Source organism: Miniopterus natalensis, chromosome 6 (genome assembly GCF_054644295.1).
Source record: "Miniopterus natalensis isolate mMinNat1 chromosome 6, mMinNat1.hap1, whole genome shotgun sequence".
Classification (NCBI taxonomy): Eukaryota; Metazoa; Chordata; class Mammalia; order Chiroptera; family Miniopteridae; genus Miniopterus; species Miniopterus natalensis.
Window position 1 is genome coordinate 91,495,541 of NC_142086.1, and position 26,552 is coordinate 91,522,092.

Consider the following 26,552-nt stretch of genomic DNA (forward strand, 5'->3'; position numbering starts at 1 on the left):
GCTGGGCTATCAGCAAACTTGTAAATCGAGGGACTTGGCAACAGGGTCTCTTCCTGCGCGGGTCTCTGTTATGTTCCCCACTACGGTCTTAATGTGTCCCCCCAAATTTTTATATTAAATTCTAACTCCCCAAGATGATGGAATGAAGAAGCTGGGCCTTTGGCAGGTGCTGACGTCATGAGAGGGGAGCCCTGTGAGTGGAATTAGCGCCCCTACGGCAGAGGCTCCAGGGAGGCCCCTGGTCCCTCATGGGACCTGGGCGTGGCCTCGCCGGCCACGCTGCTCCCTGGTCTTGGGCCTCCAGAGCTGTGAGGAGGAGACGCCTGTTGTCCATAAGCCCCTTGTCTGCGGTTTCTTGCCGCAGCTCCCCCCTCCTCTGCCTGGATTGCTCATCTCCAAATTCATTAGCGCGTTTGTTTATTCATTTACCGAAAACATATTGTCTGAGTGCTCACCACGGGCCAGGCCCTGTTTTAGGTTCTGGGAATGTCTGGGACTCAGCACCGCCTCTCCTGAGTTCACACCATGGAGAGTAGAGTCTCACCAGACCTATATTTTTAAAAAACTAATTTTGTTTTTGTTTCATGTTTAAAATCAAATATCCCAGCTCTGAACTCCAGGGGCACCCTGTCGGCAAGAGCAGCAGATTCTGCACAGAAAAGGCAATGGATTTTGATTGAAACCTTAGCGGCATTTTCTGGCCACAGTTTTCAAGGAGAAGCTTCATTAAGACCATCACAGAGGCCGACAGGAGGGATTAGTGGTTTTGTTTGTTGATGGATTTTGGTGATTTCTGTCACCCTCCTCTTCTTGCAGCTTATTTAAGAAAAGGCAGCTTCAAGGCTGGGACGGTGAAATTCTCCCAGTACCAGGGGCCGTGTATTTCTCCTTGTAACACCATTAATTCATTAACGAACAGACTCTTTTTATAAGTCAGTGTGTTAATAATACAGAACTCCAAGAGACTTTGTTTAAGAGAAACGTTCCACCAACCTCCGGTTTTTCTACTTGGGATAACGCTGGTTAATAGCACGTTAACTGCATTGGTTTCCCAGCTCTCTGCTGGCGAGCGAGGTACGTGGTCCTTTCCATGGCTTCAAACCCCGACCAGCGATGGTGTCCCCTGTCCTCCCAGCTCCCTGGGACCACCACCAGCACCTGAGAAAACTCAAAGAGCCGTCAGTTCATGGCCGAGTCCTGCAGACACAACCTGGGTACAGCCTTCCTAAGGCCTGCAAGACCCAGTTCCTCCTTTGGACCCCCCAAAATTGGCAGCTCTAACACCCAGCTACAGCTCTTCCTGTTATAACAAAGCACCAAAATATAGCATGAGTTTTCTCCCTCTGTCATAGGAAGTAGGGAATGTACAAAAGTTGTATTCTTTCTCCTTGAAATTCTATTAATTATCTTTTTGGATGAATGGAACTGTACAAACTTTGGTCTCTCAGGGACAGATTAGCAAGTCACATTTTCCCCCCCGTGAGGAAAGGATTGTCATGAAAGGGCCTAAGAACCATTTGAGGCCTGAAAGAAAGGATTTCTTAGTGCCCCTTGCAGACCGTCATCGGAGCAGAATGATGGCATTAGTCTGTCCAGAGACCGGGGCTACCAGACAGTCTCCTCCGGGGGTAAGACCGACACAAAATGCTGGGGTACAAACCAGACTTACGGTGCCTCAGATGGCATGTGCTGCAGACAGACAGCTTGGGTTCAAATTCAGACTCTACTGCTCATGAGCGATGGGCTCTGGCAAGTTACAGACTCTGTGCCTGTTTCCCTGCCTGTAAGTGGAGGATAACATCTAACTCATGAGGTTATTTTAAGGAATGAGATGACTTTAATGTGCTTATCCTACTACTTGGCAAATTGTAAACAACAAAAAAGTGAGATATTATTATAATTATGGTCAACAACATCACCGTTAGCTTCCATCCTGTCTCCATAGCTATTAGTCCTATTTTTCAATCCCTCTGGATTTGAAAGACTCTAGTTTGGTCTTTGTTCAGCTTCCTACTGTCAGCGACCTCTGGACAGAAGTGCCCACGATGAGAAAGACTTTCAGAGGCCAGGCCGGACGGAGACCGCAGCCCTTCCAGCCCTTCCCGGGTGCGCACACTGTGTCTGCAGGGGAGCTCGTCCCGATGGTGGGCAGGCACCGGACAGGTCCGGCCCTAGAAGCCAGCTGAGGAGCAGACTCAGGCACTTCCACTAAATTCAGCTTGATTTGTGTTTTCCCCAGGATCTCCCATCAGACCAGTGCTTGAGGTTGGTTCTGTCAGGGAGGGAAAGGGTATAAATTTGTGCACAACTTGGACCTGAAAGCAGCAGAGAGGCAGATGCAGGTGGACCTGTGGAATCTGTGCGCCGAGGGATGAATGAGCGTGTTGTGCAGACAGGAAGCGGTCGTACGTCCGAAGAGTCCTTGTGAGCCACGTTGGCCACGAAATAGTCGTGGAAGAAATGCTTCTCAGTAGAAGTTTGCTTTGTAGCCAAGCACTGTCCTCCCAGATCCAAGCACAGATCAGATCCTGATTCAGTCTAAAATGACTTGGACAGGACAGGTTTAAAAAGTCACAACAGTCCTGGCGACGTGGCTCCGTGGTTAGAGCATCGGCCTGCGCACTGAAGGGTCTCAGGTTTGATTCCCAGTCAAGGGCATGTACCTGGGTTGCAGGTTTGATCCCGGGCCCCCCAGTCAGGGCGAGTGCTGGAGGCAACTGATGGATGTTTCTCTCTTTTTCTCCCCCCATCCCTTTCATTCCCTCTGAAAATCAATGGAAAGTATATTCTCAGGTGAAGATTAACCAAAAAAAAAAAGTCCTAAGAGACTTGTCATTTCTGGCTTCCACGGCCTGGACTTCGGGCCAGCCGTGGGAATAAGGGGCTCTCTCACCTTTGTCGTCTCCTGCCAGGGGGCGGGTCGGTGCAGCTCTCACGGCCGATTCAGAAGGTGGCTGAGCACCGAACGTGGGCTGAAGCAATGAGCCATCGCTGGAGGGGGGTTTAGACAGAAATCATCATTTATGGGAGCGCAGGGTGGGAGACATTTCTCAGACTTGTCTGCGTAGGAAGGTCGTCTTCACAGGAGACCTCCTAGCTCATGTTTCAAAGATCCAGCTCATTTTATCATCAGCGTCTGAAATGTTAAGCCCCTGGAGATTAAAAACGTGTGTGTTTGGGAGGAAATCCATGGGGTCAGTTCAAGTTAACCTTTTCAGAGCCAAGCGCGTTGCCTGGAATGGACCAATCTTTAACGCTAGACAGAAGGGAAACATGAAAAATGTCTCAGCAAAGGTGTTTAGATCCCACTGAGGGAATTTTGTAAAGGGGACATATGAATTTTTAAAACCTTGGAGATTCCGAAAATGTCATAACTTTCTATCAACTCGAGATCAGAGTGTAATCAACCATAATGATTATAGTACAGACATTTGAAAGGCAGAGGCTCCTCAGTGCACTGTAACTGCGTTCTTCTGATAGTGTTCCTTCAAAGTGGTTTTTGTATATTAAATTATATTTTAAAACACTGTAAGAAATTATTATTATTTAGTGAAATTATGTATTTAATCATGTGTTAGAGGAGACAATTGTTTTTAAGGCAACTACTCACCTCCGATATATCTACCCGTTGTCCCAAAAAAGTGTATACACACTTTACACAGCTGATTTCTGTTACATTTTGAAAATGAAATGTATTTTAATAAACACTGCCTTTATAATTATTCAAAGTATGTATACATTTTTTGAGACACCCTATATTTCACAAGTTTGGATTCTACATAGCTTATTTCCATGTCTTTGGTTGATTTTTAAGGTTTTCTTAAATCAGAATTTACTTAAAGTAAAAGCATATTGGAAATTTTAAAATGTAATTGTTTTTGGTATTTCATTTGTTCAATATGGATATATTCACCACATTTATAACATCACTTTGATAAGATAACAAAGATAAAATATCAATAACTTCCCCAGTGTGTATGTGGGGGGGGGGTAGATATGTACAAATAAATATATATGAACATGGATCTATATATAAAATCCTCGGACATATTGGTAGAAGCCCCATGAGCTGGTTGTAGAAATAAGGGGATAAATAGTGCTTGTCTGGGTAAAAGTGAAATATTAGAGGATACACCTATAAAATGGAGGTTCTGTCAGACTTAAGACCATCTTGCACTCCCGAATTTATAGGTACTTTGCACACCATACCTGACACCCTGCACCTGAAAACAGTGGAACCGTATGGAACACAAATTACTGGTAAATAAAAAGATATAAACAGCCCCGGCTGGTGTGGCTCAGTGGTTAGAGCATCAGCCTGTGTACCTAAGGGTCTGGGTTCTATTCCAGCCAACAGCATGTACGTGGGCGCAGGCTCGACCCCGGCCCTGGTCAGGGCGTGGGCAGGAGGCAACCCACCGATGTGTCTCTCTCACATCATGTTTCTCTCCCTCCCTCCCTCCTTTCTACTCTCTCTGAAAAGCGATGGGGAAAACAATATCCTACGGTGAAGATTAACAAAAAAGACATAAACAATATCCAAATTTTCTTCTTGTTTCACCTGTTGTACGTCCAAAAACACTGTCTAACTTTGTGTCTAAACAAATGTAAGCTCACGATTCATCTCCGTGGCTCCCATGCGTTACGTGACCCCGACTATGAGAACTGCAGCCGCTGGGGTTGTAACAAAAGATGCCACAGCCAATCCCTGTGATTATTTCTTTAGGAGACGTTTTGATCCTGTTGAAACGTTAGCAGGTCCCGAGTTTGCTGTTCTGTGCGTTAAGACCTGGTTGATTCCCTCTTGGGACCAGTTGTGGCTGCTTGTTCCTAGTGGCACCTTTCTCATGTGATCACCATGAGGATGAAATGAATTAATGTTTGCAAAGTGTTTAGAATAGAGCTTGGCCCACAGTAAACCTGGCACATGCTGGTTTTTATGGCTCTTTTCAATACACAGTTTTAGCTGCACACGGACACATCATAAATCAGTTCCCAGTAAGAGTCGAACTTGCATTATGGGGAAAACAGAGAAATAAGTGATGGTCATCAAATGGTGATACAGCGACGCTTCCTTACAATAGATTTTGGATGAAAAAATGTGTATTTTTCCCCAACAATGTTTCATCAGCATCAGAATAGCCACGTAATTGGGTTTAAACAGACGAGATAGGTTTATCTCAACCTGACGCCCCTCCAGGATTAAAAAGAAAAAGCGGGATGCTTTCAGATTTAATACATGAGGCCTTTTCAGTTTCAGAGACTTCTGCTAAGATGCTAGGAGTACTTTACAAATATTCTAATTAACCTTTGACAAATTCTGTGACATAAGAGCCATCGCTGTTCCTATTTTTTAAACATGTATCACTTGGAGCGATGCAGCCAGTGACAACTATCGAGGACTAGAAGTGAAGAAATGCCCAGACTGTCATTCAGGCAGTTTGCTTGGTCCTTTCATACTTGTGATAATTTTTCATGAAATTAGCTTCTCTTTTAAAGAATTTCTAAGATTTGTGTCTTAAAAAGGGAAAATCTGTCATACCTGGTTTGGCTCAGTGGCTAGAGTGTCAGCCCAAGGACTGAAGGGTCTCGGGTTTGATTCCAGCCCATGGCATGTAGCTGGGTTGCAGGCTCGATCCCCAGGTGCAGTCAGGGCGTGTGGGGAGGCAACCAATCGATGTGTCCCCGCCCCTCCCTCTCTCCCATTCTCTCTAAAAATCAATGGAAAAAATATGCTAGGGTGAAGATTAACCAAAAAAATTAAATAAAATAAATAAAAAACGCACAGTCCTTCCCAGCAGGTGATGTGAGAACCACCATGATAGGGCTGAATAGAGGCAGGTTTTGAGTTGAATCTTTTCATGACCTTCAACTGCTGGGGGCTGGAAAGGACTCCCTACACTCTAGTTCCGTGAGTGAACTGGTCACTTACTCTGTTTTGTGCACAACTCCCATAGACCAAAAATCCAGTTTTCTAAATATTTACATTTATTTCTTAAATAACATTTAGATACCGTGAAAAAGTAGATGGTTCATGGAATTTTTTATATGGAGGCTGACTCCCAGTTTGTATTAACGTGAGTCCTTGAGTGGCACCGGCCGAGCAAACAGGATTAAGATCATTCTTTGAAGAATGTTGGCAGGATGGACATCCACCTACCCCAAATCAGCACGGACAGTGCAAAAGCATTGAATTAGATATCGGGGTTCCTGGGGCCAGTGTTAGCTCTGATACTAAGGTGGTCACTTTCATGAAGTCCCCAACCTTCTGTACCAAACATTCCATTCTCTGTACAAATGGCAGTTTGAATGAGCCAATTTCTAAAATCTTTGACAACTTTCAAGCTTCTAAGAAATCGATTTTCCCATAAGGCAGTCCCCTGACGGAGAAGTTGTTTTCCCAGCTGAGCCGAAGGGCAGGCTGGCCTCCCTGCACTCGCACGAGTAGCTCTTGGTTGTAACTGTAGCATCATCAGATGTTTACAGGTGGAAATCACACGACCACCGAAGCGTTGACCCTGACCCCCTGGAGACGTGGGCTCCAATGTGCAGGTATCTCCGGGTCGAGGACTCTGTGAAAATGGCTCCGTAAAATACCCGAGTCTGTGAGGGACTGTTCATTGCATCTCTGTTTGTCTCACAAGACCTTTCTCAAGGGGCTTTTCATATGTCTAATGATCTAAAATAGAGTCATCGGTCTCTCCTACCCCATAAAGCCGACGGCATTAACCTCGGCCTAAAGCAGTCAGGAACTGAGTGAGCCCGGGAACGGCAGAGCATGAACCACCACCGAGAGCTGATTCCACGGCTGTTCCATCTATTGCTTAGGCCCCAAAGCATGTTCTCAGCTGATCTCCCCCCGAGGCGAGTCGCCCCGTGCCCGCGGAGGGAGCTGTGTGGCCTGTGGGCACCAGCACGAGAGTTAGCCCAGAATTATCAGTCACTCCTGTAACATCTTTTGTCTCGCAAATAAGTGGAGGGAAGTGTTGGTGCAAATGAAGACAGATTTAGGGAAAAAATGGGAACAATATGAAAATTACAGAGTAAAGTGTAAACTGTCTAGTCATAGATCACTATTCAAAACAGAAATTTCATGGCTAAGCACTATGAAAACCTAGGCAGTATATTTTAACAAAGATGAGAGAGTGGGATATATAAGTGCATATATAATATATCATATATGTGGTTTATTATGAAATCTATCCCAAAAATGCGAATAAGAGGAAAGACAAAAGCATAGAAAACTTTGAAATCAAATACTCAGTCCTTCTGAAATCAACAGAAGGACCTCGAGCCCAGGTCTCACCAATCGGACAAGGTCTCCTTTTCCTCAGCAGCCGCCTCCTTGGGTTCTTCTCAGCTGCTCGGCTGCAGTCCCAGGACCATGAATCTCGGTTTCCCTCCTAAAGATGAAAAACCTTCCCTGTGCTGCTGAACCATGGGGACCTGAGTGGCTTTGGGACACACTTTCTCAGCCCTCCCTCTTGTGCTTTCCCTGCAGAAGTCCAAGATCTCCACCTATGAGAAGATGTGGGCCTTCATGAGCAGCAGGCAGCAGGCCCTGGTGAGGAACAGCGACGAAGGCATCCAGCGTGTGCTCACCACGGACTACGCCCTGCTCATGGAGTCCACCAGCATCGAGTACGTGATGCAGAGGAACTGCAACCTCACTCAGATCGGGGGCCTCATTGACTCCAAAGGCTACGGCGTGGGGACACCGATAGGTAAGAGAGGCGGGCACCGGCTGGGGCTGAGCGGGGCCGGGTCGCCGTGCAGTGTAGCGGGGACAGGCTCGGAGAGGCCTCCCGTGAGTGCTCGAGGGAGTGCACTGAGAACCGGGGAAATGCCCTCATAGATCGGAGGCGTGTTTTGAATTGACAATTCCCAGATATTTAACCTAAAAAATTTTCATTCACTACTTCTTTCAAGCTCTACCACTAGGTAGCTGTTTGAGTCTATAGATTTTATTATTTTACCCCAAATATCTTAAAAGGAATATCTTCTGATTAATTTTCCTCACGTTTTCTTCAGTACCTATACAATGCCTATATATTTTTCTACCTTAAATTATATTAAAATACAACAAAATTAATTATGCAAATAGATGATAGAAGTTGAAGGGCTAGGTTTCCATGTCAATAGATGTAAAAACAAGACTGTGCCTACACACTAAAAAGGGTAAACATTAAATTATGTTTGCTCAGGCACAGACGTGCTAGCTTCAGTCAGTGAAAATGACCTAAAACCTCCCAATATCCCTGTTCCATGACTTGTATTACTGCTCTCCCGGGGATATTACGGACCTAGACATACAGACCCGCACGGCGAGGTCTTCTTGAACGGCTGCTCCACAGAACTACATTCGTGCTCAAGGGACGGTTACTGAGCCTCACTCTGTGGAAATCCCTGTAGTACAAGGTTCTAGCACAGGGGCAGTGGGCTCTTCTCAAGGACTCGCTGGTGGGCTTGTGGTAAGGATTCCACAGGAAGGTCGCAGCCTTCGTAACCGCTGCGCCGGCCCAGTCAGCAGAAATCTTGGTAACAGTCAAGTCAGATCATTAAGGATCCAAGGCAGAGTCAGTGTGTTTGTTTATCATTTTTGTTGTTTGAAAGGAAGTATTCAACTCAACCCTCAACGTTAGGCAGGGATCACAACTTAGGTGCCGCAGGGACCAACGAGATACCATCACTGACTGAAGCTTGATGCTTGAGGAGATGATGGGAACAGTAGTGACTTTGGAAAATTAGAGACCACGTGGCTCTCCTCAGGGGCAGCTGTCTTTCAGGTTAGTCAGCTGTACACGTGGGAATTTGAGTACAAGTTTGTGAGATATTCCCATTTTCATGAAAAAAACACAGAGTTTAGGCAAACTGTCCTGATATTTTAGTTTAGCAACAAATTCACTCAAAGAAAAAGACTATGTATCCCTTATTCAACTTTTGATCAATGCTAATTTAATTAATCAGATAAAGGTCAGCTCTCCTCACCTTCTACCAGGAATACACACCCCGTTTGACTCTCTGCTATCTACCTGGTGTTAGAAATATATGCTATGGAGAAATTAACTTCATTATTATTATTATTATTATTATTTGTATCTTCTAAATAAGTCTTCTGCAGAATGACTGGGCCAAGGATACTGTAACTATTGTTTTATGCCTTAATTTCCAATAACCTTTCCTGATGAAAATACCAGTATTGCTAATGAAGTGTGTGCATGTTCCCCAAGCGGTAAAGCAAACGCTCCTGTGATTAAGTCACGTGTCAGCCGGGGCAGCCGGGCCGTGAGCCACTGAGTAAAAGGGCACAGCGTCTCTTTTCCGTTTGAAAAGCGATGTCCTCTCGCCCTGACCGAGCTCCGCCCCTCGTTTAGGTAGATAGGGAGGAATAGCAAGTGGGGAAGCCAGACAGAGGCTCTCTTTTTAAATCCTATTACTCCTGGTTTTAGTCAAACGGGCCACAGTCAGACACGACACAGGAGCGGGTGACTTCGCCCGAATCTTTCCAAAATCCAGACCTTGGGATTGACTGTAACATACAATCAATCTGCATTTCTCAGAGGAGCACCTGTCGCTTCTCAGTAGGACGATCCATAGACTAGACTATAAAGTTGAAAACTTCCATCAGTGCACTTCTTTCATTCCGTCTTCCACCTTGACCACCTGGCTACACCCCTCTTTGCCCCCCAAATTCCCTGCCTGGTAATAATGACAGAATATAACAACACATATCACTCCTTCTGAGAATATCTGCCCTTGAATATAAGACTTTTAATGGGTGTTTCTTCTACCAAATGGAACACAACTCTGAAGCTAATTTGTTTTCCGGGTGGGGAAGCAAGGGGCTCCCTTCTGCAACCCCCCTGAATTAATACAGTGCTTTGAAAGTTACTCTGTGCTCCCGTGGGTGAGGCAGACCCTCTATGAGAGTCACTGTGTTTTATATAATGTAATAGAGATTCGAATGCTGCAGTTCAGTCTGCTCTCGGCCAACCTCATTCACACTGGGGCACACGCTCCTAAGTCAGGGAGTCTTTCCCCCTCCCCGGAGGAGAAGAAACACACCCCAGGAATTTTTTACAGTCACTGCAAACCTGTCAGGCTATTAAACCAAAAACAATGAAGGGATAATTGGAGCAGATGGCAGAGCTTAGAGAGGATGCATCCATCGGGGGTGCAGCTGCTGGACGGATTTGTGAGATATTTCTTCCCTACGATGCATTGATGTTTGAGAAAGATCAGCTGCTATTCGGGACATAAACATTTCTTCAAGTGACTTGTCATAAATCACGTCCAACATCACTCGGTCCATTTAAGCAACAGCAACGAAGATTGATGTTGAAATATATTCGAATATAAAGAATTTTCTGCTCATTTCTGGTCCTGCCCTGACTGGGTCCCTTGAGCCCCAGACTCTTTCAAATGGTCAAAGGTCAGCAAAGTCAGCTCGGTGCCAGCACAAAATTGAAAACTTTGCTTCTTGAAGACACTCAGGATGGACGCTCTGGGAATGTGCTTCCTGAGGAATCTAAGATAAAACTTTAAAAAAAAAACCACAAAAATAAAACTTCAAGAGAATGAGAACAGTTCAGGCTTAAACAGGATAGTGGGAGACTGGAAATTACCTTCCTTGGAGGCAGCTTTAAAAAGACCGATCCCTGCACACATGAAGGGGCTCGGGTTTGTGCAGTCTGAGGACAGGAGGGCCCCTCAGCACGTACTGAGCGCCCACTGTGTACAGCGGGGAGGATGGTGTGGCCTCTGCTGTAAGAATCACTCTTAACTCTTCGAAGCACTTTCACGGAACTCACACGCTCCGGTGGTGTCAATGGTGCCAATCTGGACACCAGGGGATGTTTAAACAACAGTCAGTATCTTTTCATTTGGCTTTCGAGAGCATCCTCTCACCAAAAAAAATCCATACTCTTCACGGACGAGCCAAGATCTAATTCCAAGACATTCTGCTTGTCTTTTAAACTGGGTTTTGAGGACAGATGGTGACTTTGGGAAGTCCTGGGTGAAAAGAAACACAAAAAACAACAGCAAATGCCAGAATGTTAAGTCTCTGCTTTCCCAGCCTGAACATTACACAGAGTGTGAGGTGTGTGTGGAGGTTTGGGGAGGTGGGGGGTTTGCACAGCATGCGGAGGAAGACGCTTCGACGGAAATGACACCAGCAGAGAAGTAGGGGAACTGAGTGAATTTCTAGGCTCTGCCGGTAACTGTTTGCTCACTAAGGTTCTTCGGTTCTAGATTAGTGGACTTGACTACATGAGATTCCTGGTTCTAAGAGGCCACATTTTTCTATTTGCTACTTTTATTATTATTATTATTGCATTTTTCTGCTTCTACCAAGAAGAACTTTAAAGTTTGCAAACAGAGAGAGCAACACTCCTACTGAGCAGAAGAAATACAAACAAAAACGCTTGGCATCTGAGGAGCGACAGCAAATGAGTTTCACCGTCTCCGCATCCCTGCCTTTGACTTAACCTGGGAACGCAGCGTCGGGCGACCGAGGCTCCGGGCAAGTGTCCTGCCCTCTGACCGTAACATGGTTAAAAGTTCCACGACTTTACTTGAAGAGAAAGCATAAATAATATCAATAAGGTCCTTGCAGATTTTTCAAACAACTGGATTTTGTAGGACCTTTGAATTAAAACCTATTCTTAGCAGTATATTCATAGGTGCATTACTCAGTACAGACTCATTACTGTAACCGGCACCTGTAATATTCGGTGGCTTGGGCAGTAAATGTTTGTTTCTTGACCTTGTCACGGTCCCACGTGGACTGAGAGAGAGACCCTGCTTGGTGCCAGCAGGCTGGGGCCCAAGCCCCTTCAGATCAGTGGTCCCGCTGTCCCTGGGGACGTGAGCGCCCGTCGCCCTGTGCGTTGGGGAAAGGGAGGCAGAGGAGGTGGCCTGCTGGTGATCCAGCCCAGCACCTGGGAACGGCAGGCCTAAGCCACGAGATCTCCCCGCGAGGAAGGGATCTGTGAAACATCTCACCGGGAGCAGCGGGTGTCCCAGGATTCCCAGCTCAGCGTCTCCTTATTGGAAGGGAACAGACGGTGTGGACGCGAGTTCATCCCCACAGGCCACCAGCTCCCCCGCCAATTACTTAGACCCCTCAGAGCACAGGCCTGAGCTTTGGTGCCCCTGGCCGGTCAGTTTGTGGGGTGGGGTTTGGGCCGAGCGGGTGCTCCGAGGCCGTCCTCCCGCTCACGTCCTGTCCCGCCCGCCTGCCCGCCCCCAGGCTCCCCCTATCGCGACAAGATCACCATCGCCATCCTCCAGCTGCAGGAGGCGGGGACGCTGCACATGATGAAGGAGAAGTGGTGGGGGGGGGCCGGCTGCCCCCAGGAGGACGGCAGGGAGGCCAGCGCCCTGGGCGTGGAGAGCATCGGCGGCGTCTTCATCGTCCTGGCCGCCGGCCTGGTGCTCTCGGTGTTCGTGGCCGTCGGCGAATTCCTGTACACGTCGCGGAGGGGCAGCGACGTCGAGCAGGTGAGGCCCCTCTCTCCCTAGGGCGGGCGGCTTTCAGCCCGGGTGACCTGCCTGGAGTTTGGGGACTTCCCGGGGCGCCCACCCCTCTCGGTACCATCTGCTGAGTTCGATGCCCGGAGGAGCCGTTGTTGAGTTAGAGCAGAGAGCTGCTGAGCCCCCGCAGGTGCCACCGGCTTCGGCCCCATCTCCTTAATGGGGAGACGAGAGCAGCACCTCGCGGGTGAAATCCGGCGGGTGCTGCTCGGGTGACAGGGCGGAAGCGCAAACCCAGTTCCATTCTTCAGCGGACGTTCGCTCTTCGGATAGAAACCCTAGACAGAGCGAGGAAATAAATCCAAAATTGGGAAAGAGATAAAAAGGTCTTGGAGAGAAATATTACCATCCCTGACCTGTCGATGCCGAGCCCACGCGTAAGGCAAAGCAATTTATATAAAGATATAAACATCGTATTTCCAAACTCAGCCTTTGCCTCTATCAGGGTCTGATTATAAAAGATCACTCACCTTTTTTTGGCCAGGAATACGGTAAACTAGCTAAAATGATGCTAAAACATATTAGAAACGATTTTCCCAAATTGCGTTCAGGATGGCGGGTGATTTCTACAGTCCCCATGTTTTCGCATGACTTTTATTTTCGATGGAAATCGCACGAGGAGCTCGCACTCCTCTGTTGTGATCAAAGGCAGTTTCTTCTCCAACACACGGAATAAACAGTCTCGTGGCCCTTGCAGGGGACACGGCCACGCGCTAGACGTGAGGCGCTCTCAGCATTTCGGACACGGGCGGTCAGTGACCGGGCTGGTCTAACGCTCGGCCCCCCCTGCCTTAAAATCCTTGATAATTCTGACGAGGCTCTGCGTCCTCACTTTGCACGCCGGCCTCACGGCCTGTACAGGGGCGCTCCCCGTAAGCCGCCAAAGCCGGGACGGCTTCGCCATGAAAACGCCCCCAAGTCCCACGGCAGCCGTGAGAGCAGCAGGCCCCGCTCCCGGGCCTTGCAGAGAAGCCGCCTGTACGCAGGAGGGCGCGGGGCTGGCCTGCTTCGCTTTAACCGGCAGCTTGCGCCTGAGGGGCCTCGCGCTGCGCAGCCGTTTGACCAGCGGACGCCTGCGTCCCTTACGCTTGGATGTGCTTGTCGCCACCGCCAGCCCCATTCGCTGTGAGCTTTCATTTGAACACTCATTTTTGCTTCTGATTTATTCATGGGTCTGTGTTTTCTCATTTCCTGTGCATGCGAGGCTTTGTGTGTGTCACGGACCACAGTGTGAGCAAACCCTCCAACCAACTCCACCCCTGGAGCCACTCTCTCTGCGGACGTCGAATGTGGCAAATTAACTCGAGAGGAGAGAGGGGCTCGGACACGGTCGTCAGTTCACTCTGTGTAATCAGTTTTTTAAAAAAATGTGCTCCCAGCAGAAACTGTCTCTCCTAATTGGCGCTGCTGATGCTCTCGGTACCCACGAAGCATAAATAGCCGCCTTCCCCTGTCCCCTTAAGACACAAAACTCCCGTGCTCTCGACGCCAGCTCCGTGGTGGGGAACAGATGGGCGCTGTGTGTTGAGACGGGCGTTAGGGGTGTACAGACCCCAAGACACGTGAAGTTACGGGGACCTGCTCTGCCGCCCAGTTACCTCAGCTCTGTCTGCATGCATTAAAAATAAGCAGCTGCTTCCTTACGGAGAAGTAGGCTCAGGCTTTCAACAGTGCCAAACAGAAAAGAGAACGCTAATGGTGTGGAATGCGTTCACCTTCGCAGGCCCCTCCTCGTACTTCCCCCTCCCCACCCCAAACAACCCGAAGCCCTGACCTCTCGTTCTAGCTCCGTAACGGTGTTAATCTTCCATTCAAACCCGGTTCACTATTCAAACTGTTATTTAGACAAAGACTCAGAGATGCCTTAGATTTTAAAGATTCAAAAATGTGATCCAGAGAAAAACAAATGAAGCTTCTGGTGTCACAGAAGAGATGAGCTAAGGCAAACGTCACTCAGAAGGGCACAGCTCGCGGCCGGCGTGGCTCAGCGTGGAGCATCGACCTAGGACCCGGGAGGTCGCGGTTCGATTCCCGGTCAGGGCACAGGCCCGGGTTTCGGGCTCGATCCCCAGTCGGGGGCGGGCAGGACGATTCTCTCATCACTGATGTTTCTCTCTCTGAAATCAGTAAGTATGTTTTTTAAAAGAGAAGAAAGGCGCGGCTCCGTCAAGAAGGATCCCTGGGTAGAAATTCATTAACATCCACCTTCCGCGTAACATTTGCTTGCAGAGCTTAGCAACCTCTGCAGGCTCTGAAAGACAGTTGCCCGGCGGCGTCTCTAAGGAGCTGTGATCTTTCCCCAGCCGCGACTGCCTCCTGCAAGCTTGCGGCTCAGCCCTAAGCTAGGGGTTCACGCCCCCCATCCTCTGGCCTCCAGGGATCGCCCTCTCTCTGCACCGCTGCGCGACGTTTCAGACGTTACACGGCCCCCTCCGCTCGCCCGCCGGCGGCTCCGGGCCACGTTCTTGCCCCTCGTCCCTCTGGCCCCTTGGCCGTTATTGGCTCATCGCTGGGGAGAAGACGGGGGGAGGAAGTAGAGGGGAGAATTAACATCCGCGTTAGCCGCAGGCCTCTGTGGGTTTATTTTCTCCTGCATCCGAAGTGCTGTGAGCAGTCGCCGCTCTAACTCCGCCTGGTGACAGAAAGCCAGCTGCGTGTTTAGCTTGTTGGGACAGGACGTCGCTGTCCCCTGGGCTTGTTTGCTCTTCTCAGGGCCGGGGCTGTGGATGCCTTTCACCTTCCCCCAAACCGGGACCCGTGGTTCTTTGTTCTCCTTAATGGGATTATGACACTCGAAGTGACCCCCAAAACACACGTCTCAGAAGCCCAGATACGCCACCTGTGAGGTCGTGACATTTGCCTTCTGTCCGCTTAGCCTTAACTGGGATCCAGCTTCTGAATCGCGAGTCTCTCCCATCGACTATTTTCTCCATTAAGTCCTGTTCAGGAAAGTTGACTCTCACTTTCCTCTTTAAATTAATGTACTATTAAGAAAATATCTTTAAATTACACTAACATTTGTTTACTGTTATTGAGGTGAAAGCAACATCCCGTTTGCCCCAGGTCGGCATCCACATTTTTATAATCAATAGAATCGGTGTTGGATTAAATATTATATTTAGTTTTATAGTTTGTTGATTCTGTATATAGAAATTATAAATTACAAAGGTTTATATTCCCAAGGATTATTTAATAAACCAAACATGCTACCAGAAAAGGTCAAGGGACAAAATCTGTTTTTTTACAGAGAATTTCCTTTAAAAGTGTCATTCAGACATTGAGATAAAGAAATGGCCCACCCCAAAAATCAGTATCTATGGACTACTTTAAACTGTGGCCTACCTCATTCTGACATTTACACATTAGTTTATGGTTTTCCGAATGTCCTCACACGTGGCGTTACACTGAGTCCTCGACGATTTTATTTCAGCTTCACTAACAGGGAAATAGATGTGAGTCAGCAGCCTGAAGTTCAGACTTTACAGTCAGAGGATGACTTTATAAATCAGCCAGACTTAGGCTCAAGCTCCAGCACAGCCGCCCGTGAATGACTGACTGTCGACGGGCGACCGCCTTCCAGAGCTTGGTTTTAGCATCGATACCGCGATGCAGTTTCCAGTCGTAAAGCTGAAGGACTATTTTTCAAAATGGGCTCCACCGGCGAGCGTTACTCACACATGATGTTCACGGTCGAGTAACTGATGGAGCAATACGCCGGCTGCTCCTTTACTGCGTGACATCTCCGTGTGGTTGATGTAGTGTCCACGACGCGTTGAGTTTCAGCAGCAGGGACAAGCACCCAGCATCTCCCACGCTTACCGCATCACAGAATATTTTCTGCCGAAGCATCTCGCCAGACCAGCGTCCCGCAGGTCGGACTCCGGGGAACTCACCCAGGGAAGATCTAAAAACACCTTATGCCATGCCCAGCGTGCAGGTGCCATTCAGTAAATAATGGCATTATTATTGGGGGGTCAGTGCTTAGCTTCTCTGAGCCTCACTTCCCTCATTTGTAAAATGAAAATAATATGTTGACTTATATTTGCCATGAAAGTTAAATACTGTGATGGCATAGAAATGAAATTATTTATAAGAGTCCGGTCAACACACGTGGGTTAGCAGGTGCTGGGTGCCTAGGAAACCGAGCACCGCTCGCTGGTCCCCGGAGCCGCGAGTCCCGTGTATCAGCGTCTGAAAACAGGTTTCCAGTGTAGAGGCTCAGGCCGTCTCTGCGACCTTTCCTCACACAAGGTTAAAGATCGATGGCAAGTTCATCGCCCCCGAGAGAAGGACCCGGATTGGCAATACGTGCGGGTCCCCAGGGGAGGTTATGAAGGTCACCGCTAGAAATCCCGACTTAATTGGTCTGGAGCGGGAGCCGGGCGCAGTTTCCGCGGCACCGGCTGATTCTGGCGTCTGCGAGCCACGGTCTGAAGCATAATCTTACCTGTGTGCTGGCCCTCGAGAAGCCTTGGCTGTCGGTCGGCTGATTCTGAGCAGGGCAGCCAGCACCCGGTCAGCATTGGATATTAAACAGACCCTTCCTAGGGGAATTCAGGGAGAAACTGCCCCTCTCCGAGAGAGCAATTCCACCACGTCCCACCCATCACCTCCACGTTTAGCTGTAAGCCCTAGGCCCCCTGGGCGTGCGCAGGTGGGCGGCCGACTGCGCCCGGTGCCCTTCTCCCCGAGGCCCCCCGTGGATTCCCGGCACCCGGCTCCCTGCCCTTCTCAACAGGCTCAGACGAGCCGTCCCTGCCGTCCCAGAAAGGACCCCTCAGGCTGCGGTGGCCTCACCAGGGACGGCTGCATGTTAAGTGACACTTAGAAGAAAGGGGTTGAACGTGAAAGAAAAATTTCCAAACTCTATTCTCACGTCACTCGTTCTCAGACGTCTGTGTCCCTCAGCACCCCCCGGGAAATTTATTTAAAATACGAATTCTAGAGATCCCTCCCCAGCAAGGCTAGTGCAGGAACTGGCATTTTTAACAAAGGCTGAACGTGGATGTTTACAACCAACCACGTCCATTTTCCTAAAAATTTGCTTGCATGTAGCAGTTTCCTCCAGAATTAGGTCACACGCTTACATTTTCATTAAAACTGCCCAATACAAGGGTAGGGTTTTTTCAATAGCTTTTCTTACACGAGTTTTGTCCCCACAATAACCCAAAGTACAGCTGTTGCGCTTAAAAGCAGTTGGGGAGCAAGTTGTCGTATAAACTGATTAAACAGCCGTGTGGCTCCAGGTTTGGGGTGAGCACGAGCCTTCATGAGCCCTGGCAGGGTATCCGGAGCCTGTTCGCCGCTTCTACTTCGAGGAAAAGCGCTCAGGTTAGGGAGGGAACAGAGAGGAACGAGAAGACCGGACAAGGGTCGGCGGCTGTCGCAGGCCACAGGCCGGATTTGTTTCCTGACAAGCCCCTCTCGGCTAACGCAACTCGAGGGGGAGTAAAGCCTGTTTTGTTTTAGACTAAAGCTATGAGTTGAATTAGCTTAGAGTCCTTCCAGCCAACCGGGACTGCCTGGGCCATGCCCTGCGGAAAATCAGCCGATCAGGCGAGCGCGAGGCCGTCTGAGGGAAGCGGTTTCCAAGCGCCGCCCTGCGTCCGGCCAGCACCGAGTTAGGCTCTCCGAGGGCCGCCTGCGGCAAAGCTGCGAAACAAGTCTCAGGCTCCGCGCCGTGACCCTCACGCCGTGAGGCCGGCGTCCCGGTGAGCCATTTCGGAGGCGCCCGAACGCCCGGAAAAGCGAAGGGAAGCAGCGAGCTCTCCCTGCCGGGCTCCTCCCCGCAGGTCCGACCGTGGCCAACGGCAGCAGCAGTTCGCTGCTACGGGTAAAGGGGGATCTCGGCGGGAGCCGCCTCGATAGGCTTTCCCCGAGAGGAAAGCTCAGGTCGAGATGCTCAGCGTGCTTCCGACGGCCAGCTCTGAGCCCCTGGGACATAGACACAGCTCCACGGTCTCATCACAGCTCCGTGGAAAGGGTTCTACAGTTGCTTCCATTTCACAGGTGAGAAAACTGAGGCTGAGCCCGAGAGGAAATAAACAGCTTGCCCAGCGTAGCCCAGCTGCTGAGCAGCGCGGCCGAGGCTTAAACGCCAGCACATGACACGAGGGGCAACTCACAGCTCTAATTCATGGTCGTACACGTAGATCCATGAAAAATGTGAACTGCACCCACTCGAGGAAAAGGGGGGACCCAGGACCCCAGGTTCCCAGGGAAGTGTCCTGTCTGCAGCGGCAGGAACCACGTGGGCGTCCCGCCCCGTTTCCGTCCTCGAGAGCAAGCAGCTAGGTGACCACCAGCGCGTCTGACGCTTTCTGAAATTAGAGTTTAGGTGTTTAAGCTTCACGCTTAAACCTAATTTTTCCGTGACTCTTAGCGTGAGGGGCTCGGGAAGACGTCCTCCAGGGACAGAAGCCTTGGGAAGCTGCTGTGCGTTGTGACCCTAACTCGGCAGCTGTCTCCCCGTGTCACAGGCACCTTTCCTTCTGAGGCCTAACGGGCGTGCTTACTGACGACGAGCCTCCCCTGCCCGCTGGACCGAGGTGACCGTCACGGTCTGCTTCCTGGGGACGCAGCGCGCGGTTCCCAGCCGAGGGCACGTACCCGGGTTGCAGGCCCCATCCCTGCCTGACGCAGGCAGGAGGCAACCAGTTGGCGTCTCTCTCCCATCGATGTCTCTCCCCCCCTTCCACTCTCTCTAAAAACCAATGGGAAAGGGATCCTCAGGCGAGGAGCCACCAAAAGCAGGGTAACGTCCACAGGACCAGTGCCACCCGACGGAAGCCCCGCCAGGCAGGCGTGAGCGAGGGCCTCGCCTTGGCGGGGGAAACGGCAGCGAGCCCTGTCTCAGCGCGTCTGTGACCGTGCATGCGAATGGCGGGGGAACCCGTGGTACACGTGCGCCATCTGCACCCGTGTGGCGTCTGCGGCCATGACCATCGTCCCTCCGTGTCGTGCGTCACGCTCCCCACGCGGTCCACAGCCACGTTTTCATTTCACCCACTCGGCTGCGTCATTGCCACTGGCAGATTCTCTGTGTGTTTTTGCGGAAAATATACAATTTAAAATTGTTTTTTTTCTTTTTCTTTATCAGAAAGGCAAGTCCTCAAGAATTAGATTTTATTTTAGGAACAAAGTAAGGTTTCATGGGAGAAAAAAGCAAAGCCTTGGTGTAGAGAAGGTGTGTTCACTTTCTAGCATTACTGACGTGTCCTTTGCCTTGTCACCCTCAATGTTTGGACCAGCCCCGTGGGGAAATGACTAGTTTAACTCTGTGGGTGTCGCGGCGAAGGTAAGTGGTCTGTTCTGAGGGCCTGCCGGGGCAGTTTCATGTCACCGCGTCTGTGAGTGAAGCCCCAGCACTGGCCGGGCTAACCCGCTGCCTCAGTTTCCCCGGGGACGAAAGGGCGGGGGGCTGGGGGCCTTGCCTTCGCGCAGACTTGCCCTAGGCCAGGGCCCTGACCGTAACCCAGGCGGGAGACGGAGCGGCGCCGTGGGGGCCTGGGGCGCTGACGCTCTTGTCTCGCTCCCCAGTGTCTCTCCTTCAACGCCATCATGGAAGAGCTGGGCATCTCCCTCAGAAACCAGAAAAAGTTAAAGAAAAAGCCAAGAACTAAGGGGAACTCGCCCTTCACCGGTATCCTCACTTGTCACCAGAGGCGAACTCAGAGAAAGGAGACGGTGGCGTGAGCCTCGGGACGCCCGTGGGCGCGGGAGGAAAAGGGCCCCGGCCGCAGGGTTTGGAGGCGGGATGGCGGACGCATGTCCGTCCGTCTATACACACAACGCGGTCGTGCAGAGAGGAAATCCCAGCGTCTGGGAGGCTCCCTCGGACGGACCCGGGAGGGCGCCGCTTCTGCGTCGGCGGCTTCGGATGCTCACGGCTCGGCCTTCTCTTGCCCCCAGGGAGTTGCTGTGCTTTCTACGCACCAATAAAACAACAGGGTCTCTTTCTAGAGCGGGTCTGAGTGTCCGTCTGTCCCTGCGACTCCCTCCCACTCCCGAGGTCTGGTTGCCAGGCGTCCTCAGCTGCCAAGTTTTCAGTTTTGACGAATCCTCTGACCTGTTCAGACAGAGAGAGTCCTTTCTGGCTGAGTTTAAAAAAAAAAAACTACTTTTAGTTTATTCCAAATACCTAGTTATTACAGTAAAGTGAAACAATTCGTCTTTGTGTTTTAAAATTTAATTTTAGAAATAGTCTAAATGGTCCTGGGGACATTGGTGAGTATAGAAATATGCTAAAACGGGAAAATTCATCCAGAAAATAAGTGTCCACCCCAATCTGGGGCCACTGTAGGCTCAGGGTTGCCATGGTGAGGAAGACATGGCCCCTGCTCTCAGTTTACAGCGAAATGTAAGAGAAAAACACTCTGTCGCTTAGAGCAGGAAGCCCGAGCGGAAGGCACACGATGGAGGCAAGTTCCACCTGGGGTGAGGCTGGGAAGGCTTCCCGGAGGAGGCGCCATCGGGAGCGGGGAGGGACGCGGATGGGGAAGGTGTGCGCTCCAGGCCGGGGGAGCAGCATATTCCAAGGCACTGAAATAGAGGAAAAAGGCCACACGGGGAGAGAAGGGAGCTTGGAGCGGTTCACACACAGGATGCCGCGGGCCGGGCAGGCGACCGCCGCTCTGGCTGAGTCAGAAAGAGCTGCAAGAAGGCTGCGGGGGTGGAGGGGTCACCTAGAAGGCTCTCTCCACAGCCCAGAGGGTGGGCAGCAGAGCTCCAGGCCCCGGCCGGGTAGCCCAGTTGGATGGAACATCCTCCTGACGCACCAAGGTTGCGGGTTCGATCCCCATCAGGGCACATACCAGGAGCAACCAATGATGCAGCAATAAATGGAGCAACAAATCAATGCCGTGCTCTCTCTGTCTCTCAAATCAATCAAGAAATTAATAAAAATGCCTTTTAAAAAAATATAACCTTTAAAAAATCAAATAAACAAGAAACATAGGCCCCTGGGGGAGGCATAACCAGGGCTGAGGAATCTTTCATTGTGTCGGGAAACCAAACGGAAAAGCGGCAGACGCCGGATCAATATTTCATATAAAAATCCCATTGATTTTGGTAGGATTATGCTTTAACTCAGAGAAACTTGTAGTCTAGTCCCTTTAGAGCTTGAGTACAAAAATATCTCCAGACATGAAAAGGAAAAGAAATCGCCTTTAAAACGGCAGGAACAGGTATCAGGTAGGTACTTTTCTGTGACTATAATAACCACTCAGATTGGGGGTGAGTCAGAATTTTATTAGCAGAGCAGAGAAGATAGTGCAGGTCATTAAAACACATTAAGATGCTTACGTTCAACACTTACAGCAGAAACAGGACGAATCCAGCTGCCTGAAGAGACAGAATGAGCACATCAGAGGGTGAAACATCGTTTTCCAGTTCACTAAAAATTACACCAACGGCATTCACTCTATTTTACAGCTCCCAGTGTAACAGGCTGATAGTTTTGTCTCATTTCGGGAAATCCTGTTGTATATTGTCACATACTGTTATAGTAATTTGTGGGAAAAGAACTATATTAACGTTTAATATCTAAAATATATTGTGTGAACCTGGTTTACAGATAATTTAAGGCCCACTAACCACTTTCCTCTTCACTTACTGATAACCGAGTTTTCATTCAAGGTATGCAATGCTTTCTATGAGTAACTCTGTCCAAAAAAAAAAAAATCTAGCCTGGCCAGTGTGGCTCAGCAGTTGAGCGTCAACCCAGGAGCCAGGAGATCAGGGTTCGACTCCCGATCAGGGCACAGGCCCAGGTTGTGGGCTCCATCCCCAGTGAGGGGCCTGCAGGAGGCAGCCGATCAATGACTCTCATCATTGATGTTTCTATCTCTCTCTTTTCCTCTCCCTTCCTCTCTCTGAAATCAATTTTTTAAAATAGTTTTAAATAAATAAAATATTAAAAAATATAGGACTAGACAAAATTGTAGAACTTTTTATGTGAACTACCACACGCAGTGCATAACCACCTCTCCTTGTTCCATATTTCATCCTGGAAGCACTGTGCACACGTGTGTGTGTGAGCGTGTGTGTGTGTGCACGTGTGAGTCTGTATGTGCATGCACCTCTGTGTGTCTGCTATGCGTGTGCACACATGTCTCTGGGGGGGGTGAAGAACAGAGGGGCTAATGCGTTTAGAGGAGAGAGAAAGAAGAAACCACAGAATCTCTGGAACCTGAGAGCAACCATTTATCTCTGAGGTTTCCTCCCTGTCACTAAAGAACTGACTCATACACAGTCAGGAGAAATCAATGGCAAAGTTAATTAAAAGTAGATCTAACATTCTTTCCTTCCGTAGATTGTTGATGCCAATAGAGAACGATCGCTCGGGTGAAATGTTCAGGAAGGGAGGGGAAACGATGTTCACAGTGAACATGGATTTTCCTTTTAAGTCTTAAATCTGGGTCTTTCTTGCCTTTAGTGTCAAGAAAAGGGGAGAGAGCCTGGCCTGAGCGCATTATATGAACATCGCAGCACTCGCTCGGAGGACAGTCAGAGCAAACGTTATTTTTCAGAGTTCAAAGCAGAGGTTCAGAGAGGTAGGCAGCTTGCTCACCTAGAAAGTGGCCAAAGGTGCACACGGCCCTGCCCACAGCACAACCACACCTGCTCCCTTCTGACTCTCAGAGATGAAACACTGCTGGCTAAACACGGGCTCTGCCCGGGGCACAGAGGATCCCACACCGTCCTCTCAGCTGCCTGTGACGTCCTTGCTCTGTTACGATCCCCCGGGGTGTTCAGCATCTGCAGACCTGCCAGTAGGTGCTTCCAGAATCTCTCTGAAGAGGTGGCCGGTGGTCCTCGTCTTCATGAATTCTGCATCTAGAGCAACAAATTTAAATAAATTAATATGAGACAGTTTTTAATAAAGCCAAACCAAGATCTAAAAGTAATTTAGTGGCATTAAGTATAACAAACCAAATTATAGTGATGAAGAAAATATTTTCATAAAAGTATCAAAAAATGACACTGAGCCCAGCCAGTGTGGCTAAGCGGTTGAGCATCAACCTAGGATCCAGGAGATCAAGGTTCGATTCCCGGTCAGGGCACACGCCCGGGTTGTGGGCTCGATCCCTAGTGGGGGGCGTGCAGGAGGCAGCCGATCAATGACTCTCATCATTGATGTTTCTATCTCTCTCCCTCTCCCGCCTCTCTCTGAAATCAATAAAGACATATTTTTAAAAAAAAAAAACACTGAGAACTGCAGTGGGGGATGGGACTGAGTAGACTTGACCTCCAGGGGACCAAGATAACAAATGGCAGCTGGAGTTTTAAACTCATCATAACAAGCACATCATTAGTGTTGACCTTCTCACAACATCCCAACAAACATAGTGACTCACAAGCATGCAGGCTGCAGATGAAGTTAACTGCAAGGAATCGTCCACCAAAAGGCTTAATGACCCCGTCACAGATGTCCTGGGTCACTTCCTCTAGGAAATAACGCTGTGAGCAGCCACACTCCAGGGAGAGATGGATTCATCCAGGTGAGACGGATCCAGTAGGACCATGGGGTCCACTCTTTTCCACGGCTCTGCTCTCCTGGTCCTGCTGCATGTTGGCCCAGCTCAGCCAGAGCCCAGATTCAACGCCCTGTCGAGAGTCCAGAGATTCTGACTCTGAAGGTCACCGTCCTGGACAAGAGAACAAGTTGGAAGATGGGCGTGGAGGTGCAGAGACTCCCCGGCACAGTAGCTCTCTTCTGTAGTGGGGTTCACTCTCGTCAATGAGTAACGAGCGCCAGTCATAGCTGGCGTGTTATCATCAGGCATGTATTTCAAAGCGAAATCCAATATGCCTCCCGGATTCAACTGCAACTCACGCAGGGACGGGTGCGACAAGCTGTGTCTGGGAGAGAGAGGAACACACTCCCTGGGAGGATTTGTGGAGTGGAGGAGACAGTGTGCTTGGGTCGGGCGCCAGGTGAGCCTGGGCCGGGCTTCTGGTTGGATGGTCCTTCCCAAACCCGAGATAATATAATATAACCCCAGGGAACAGAGTTCGTTCTCTCTCTCTCTCTCTCTCTCTCTTTCTCTCTCTCTCTCGGGAAAATGTGCTCACCCTGTTTGTTTGTGGGCTCTCTCTGTAGCGACCATGAGGGTCTAGGCACCTGTGGCCACAGCAGACAGTGTGGGCTGCAAAGGACTAAACTTTAATATGAAACAGAAACTCTAGACTCTGGCCTTTGTTTTGGGCTGATGAAAACAAAATTGGATTTTTCTCCACGGATACGGGACATTGGAAACCCGGGGCAGCCTTCCCGAACAATCTTGCCACACCACAGTCTCCTGTTCCATGCAATGCTTTTCTCTTGATCCGTTGAAAGAACACAGTTTCCACCAGCAGCAAAAAGATTGGGATTAACTGGGGGCTCCTTTGCGTGGGCCTAGTTTTAGTAAATATTCCTGCGACCAGCTGCAGTAACACCTGTTCTACCTTCGAAGTTCATCATATGTCTCGAACGAGCTGCATGCATCTCAGGAATGCAAGGAGCTGCCAAATACAAAATAAATCAACAACCACATCATAGACTAGTAAGAAGACATGCTGTCATCTCACGTAATACAAAATAGAAGCTCTGAGTAAGATTCTGTTTCTATTATAGTTTTTAAAAGCCTCTCATATGAGAGAAATAGAAAGACTAAACACCAAAACTGAAGACACAGAACATTATGCTTCATGAGAAAGCTGAGGTGTATTTCCTGGAAGGATGAGAGCAGAATAAGGAAATTCATGAACGGAAGTGCTACTTAATCTAGAAATTATTAGGAAAGGAAGCTGCCCTGGCTTGTGCACTCAGTGGGTATAGCATCTGTCTGCAGACTGAAGGGTCCTGGGTTCAATTCCAGCCAAGGGCACCTACCTGGGTTGCAGGCTTGATCCCAGGCCCCAGCTGGGGCCTGTGCGGGAGGCAACCCATCAATGTGTGTGTGTCTCTCTCTCCTTCCCTTCCACTGTCTCGGAAAAGCAGTGGAAAAAGTATCCTCAGGCAAGGATTAAAAAAAAAAAGAAGAAAAGAAAGGGCGTGTGTAAATATTGTGATCATGTACCTGGAAAAATCAACAGACTATTGAAAGTAATTGAGTCCATCACAGCTGCCAAGTCTGTGGCCAGTCTGCGGGAATCACTGTCATCACCCCTCCAGCACTAACTGCTCAGAACACCTGATATAAATGGGGTCTTATATTTACAATAACAATAAAATTATAAAGCACCTTGAAACAAAGTTAATAAAAAATTCACAAGAACACAATCGACAGCATGTTACCTCATCCTCTGGGACTCAGCTCCCGCAGACTGGTTTTCCTCGCGACAGGCCGTGGTCACGCGAGCTCTCTCCACCTTCTGTTCTCTCTTCTGATGCAATGGTTTCAAAGGCTCTGACTTTTGAGCAACAGGTTCTTTCTTCTGCTCCATCCACTCGGCACGTGACACCCTCTGTCGCATCTTCAGTTGCATTCATTGTTTCCTTTAGCTTCGGAAATGGTTTGGTTCCTTTTTATGATTTTCTCCTTGTTAAACATCCCATTTTGTTCAATGGTCTTTATTTCCTTACAGTTCATTGAGTTTCCTTAAAACAGCTGCTTTAAATTGTTCATCCAGTAACTAGAAGATCTGCACGTCTTCACGGTCAGTACCAGACTATTACTGTGACCCAGGGGCGATGTCAGGCGCCCTGGATTCACCGTGTTCCCTGGGGCTCTTACTGCTGCACATTTAAAGTAGCAGCCACCCCTTTTGTCTTCACTGACTCAGCCAGTGCATCCGTGCTTGTGTTTTTGCTCCAACAGTGTGGAAACCTGGGCTTCCACTGGGCTTTTGTCTGAGTCATTGTGTAAAACAGTGTCTTCCGGGGGCTCCCAGACACAGCCAAGGTGAGCTGGAGCCAGTGTCCTCGGCCAAGGTGAGCCAGACCAGAGCTGTCTGCCCATTTCCCCAGCACTTGAGCCAAGACACCTCCTGGTCCCTAGGTGTATGGGTCTAGATCCCACAGCTCCCAC

At 49.3% G+C, this 26,552-nt stretch overlaps 1 protein-coding gene and 1 long non-coding RNA gene across 3 annotated transcripts in view; one reads left to right on the forward strand and one right to left on the reverse strand.

Annotated features, from left to right (window-relative positions):
- Positions 1-20,244, forward strand: part of GRIK1 (glutamate ionotropic receptor kainate type subunit 1) — a 121,559-nt gene extending 101,315 nt beyond the window's left edge. The window contains exons 17-19 of the mRNA XM_016216503.2: positions 7,502-7,724; positions 12,254-12,504; positions 20,077-20,244. Coding sequence (XP_016071989.2) covers positions 7,502-7,724; positions 12,254-12,504; positions 20,077-20,232 — 630 coding nt within the window. The 3' untranslated portion in view covers positions 20,233-20,244. The remainder of the gene's footprint in view (positions 1-7,501; positions 7,725-12,253; positions 12,505-20,076) is intronic.
- Positions 20,245-21,599: 1,355 nt separating this feature from the next.
- LOC107539898 (uncharacterized) lies at positions 21,600-25,861 on the reverse strand. 2 transcript variants are annotated; one of them, XR_001603453.2, is made up of 4 exons: positions 25,820-25,861; positions 23,895-24,185; positions 23,108-23,373; positions 21,600-21,879 (listed from the first exon to the last, which is right to left on the reverse strand). It is a non-coding gene; the product is annotated as an uncharacterized LOC107539898 (long non-coding RNA). The 2 variants fall into 2 exon arrangements; XR_015714659.1 differs by lacking the exon at positions 21,600-21,879 and having other exon boundaries at positions 22,623-23,373.
- Positions 25,862-26,552: the final 691 nt, after the last annotated feature.